Source organism: Helobdella robusta (assembly GCF_000326865.2).
Source record: "Helobdella robusta unplaced genomic scaffold HELROscaffold_40, whole genome shotgun sequence".
NCBI classification, from domain to species: Eukaryota; Metazoa; Annelida; class Clitellata; order Rhynchobdellida; family Glossiphoniidae; genus Helobdella; species Helobdella robusta.
Genome location: NW_008704903.1, coordinates 1,750,364 through 1,752,863, shown reverse-complemented (window position 1 = coordinate 1,752,863; position 2,500 = coordinate 1,750,364). Strand labels below are relative to the sequence as shown.

At 35.2% G+C, this 2,500-nt stretch overlaps 2 protein-coding genes across 2 annotated transcripts in view; both read left to right on the top strand.

The window, feature by feature from the left end:
* HELRODRAFT_177069 (hypothetical protein) overlaps window positions 1-565 on the top strand; it is a gene marked incomplete at both ends in the record, with an annotated part of 4,765 nt that extends 4,200 nt beyond the window's left edge. Inside the window, 2 exons of the mRNA XM_009025274.1 lie at window positions 1-63; window positions 335-565. The exon at window positions 1-63 is cut by the window's left edge and continues 251 nt beyond it. Coding sequence (XP_009023522.1) covers window positions 1-63; window positions 335-565 — 294 coding nt within the window. The remainder of the gene's footprint in view (window positions 64-334) is intronic.
* Window positions 566-1,826: 1,261 nt separating this feature from the next.
* HELRODRAFT_177068 (hypothetical protein) lies at window positions 1,827-2,417 on the top strand (the record flags this gene model as incomplete). The annotated part of the gene is made up of 1 exon (XM_009025273.1): window positions 1,827-2,417. The coding sequence occupies one exon, from the start codon at window positions 1,827-1,829 to the stop codon at window positions 2,415-2,417; it is 591 nt and encodes a 196-aa protein (XP_009023521.1).
* Window positions 2,418-2,500: the final 83 nt, after the last annotated feature.

Genomic DNA, 2,500 nt, shown 5'->3' with positions numbered 1-2,500 from the left:
GGTGTAATGGCGTGTGTAGGTAAAAAGAAATATGTGGCTGGTGGGCTTGCTGCTTATGAGGAGGTTTGTCGGTTTGGTGATGGTGGAGGTGAAGGAAGTGAAGGAGGAGCTAGAGGCGGGCGAACTGGGGATTATGAAGTTTGTATTTGGGGTTTTATTTTTTAATGTGTGTGTGTGTGTGTGTGTGCGTGTGTGTATTTATGTAAATGATTGAATATGAAGGTATGCAATATTTGTAGCTTGATGAAGCCATTAATACATTTTACAACGGTTAAATTAGGTGGCATATTGTTTGGTTGATCGTAACAACAACAACATCAACAACAACAACAAGGTTAATAACATCAACAACAACAACAACATCAACAACAACATTAGTAACATCAACAACAGCAACATTAATAACATCAACAACAACAACAACACTAGTAACATCAACAACAACACATTAATGGCATGTTCAACATCAACAAACAACTACAATCGCGGCTTGACAAAGATTGTTAAGCAGGGCTCCAGCGTTCGACTTCACTGTCCAAACAGTGCGTTTGAAATGAATGAATGAATGAATTAATTAATTAGTGAATTAATTAATAAAGGAATGAATGAATTAATGAGTTACCAGATAAATATATATGTATTTATATGTATATGGATACAATTTATATGTGTGTGTTTGTGTAGAAAAGTGAATGAATGAATTAATGTATGAATGAATGAATGAATGAAAGAAAAATGAACGAACGAACAAATTTATGCGAATGAACGAACAAATATGTAAACGAATGAATGAAACGGATGAATGAATGATCGATCGATTCAGATGAATGAATCAAATTGATTTATAGACTAATGGGCCAATGAATAGATGATTGATTGGTTAAAGGTTTATTTAATGATTTTCATTTAAATGGTTTTTTTTCGTATTCAAAAAACAATTTGGTTTTAGTAGTAGTTGAAGTAGAAGTAGCAGCTGTAGTAGTAGTAGAAGTAGCGGCTATAGTAGCAGCAGCTGTAGTAATGTCGTAATTATTATTTTTACTATCATCCCAGCCAGAAAATGCGTTACAAAGAATAGTTGGTTTCAAGATGACGGTGAAATATTACAACAAAAACAACAACAGCAACAACAAAAACAACAACAACAGCAACAACAACAACAACAGCAACAACAGCAACAACAACAACAACAAACTGATTTTAAAGCGTTTGATGATGATGATAATAATTCATGCTTTAATCATCTCGACCTATACAACGTTTCTGTGAACGGTCATTCAGGTTTAATGATGATGATGGCGGTAATGTTGTTGTTGTTGTTAATGATGATGATGAGGACGCTGCAGCAGCTACTGCTGCTGCTACAGCTGCCTCTGCCGCTTCTGCCGCTGCTGATTATGATGATGAAAAATTCCATTACCCCCAGGACTTTACAGTTGTATCAGAGAGGGAAGGATTGTTGTTGAATACGATCTTATTGTTTTTGGCTAGTTATAAATTTTGCTTCATTCCTTTTTTGTGATCATCGTTCTATCATCATCACCATCATGATCATCATCGCTGTCGTCACCATCATCATCATCATCATCGATATTCCATGTCTATCATTTTTCTGATCAATATTTCTAATTATTTATTGGCACAACGGTCATAGAAATTATTTTTTTTCTATCATTAAAACTTTTGTTAATACCATTATATGTGTGTGCAAATGTGTGTGTGCGCGCGCGTATGTGTGTCTGTGTGTATATGTGTGTGTGTATACCGACTAAAGAGCAGTCCAACACTAAAATACCGACATACCGATAAAAAAAGCAGAACCGACAATGGAGTGCATAGAAGAACCGGTCCCAGATAGACCGACGAACATCATACATCACTGTTCGATCTCTTTCAAATCCCACAAATCTCTCAATCTTCTGATCGATCCGGACGATCCGAATAATATTCGCTGTTCGCCGATCTCTCGCCAGGACCGAAACGGAATGGTACAATTATCGATCAAGTGTCATTTATACTCGCCATCGAGTACCGAGAAGTGTTTCGTTAGCTACAGTGGCGACTTCGAAAATGCGTTTACCGCCAGTAAAATGTTAAAAAGAGGCAAAGATGTTTTAAAAGTTAGAAAGAGTAAAACCCGTAGAGATAACAAATCCCATGATGATAAAGATGATTATTACAGAGTTGATGACGATGAAAGTAGTAGTAGCAGTAGTAGTAGCAGTAGCAGCAGCAGCGGCAGCAGTAGTAGTAGTAATAGCGGCGTTAGTGGTAGTAGTAGTAATAATAATAACAAAGATAATAAAAAAAGAAATGACGTCAGAGATGATAGTGACGACGACGATGATGAAGCGATAACTATGGAGATATGCAGGTTTTATAACGAACCGGCAAGAGGAAATTATGACAGTGAGTAATAATAAAAATAATAATTATTATTATAATTAATAATATAATTATAATAATAATAATAATATTATTAATAATAATTTTTTCAGAA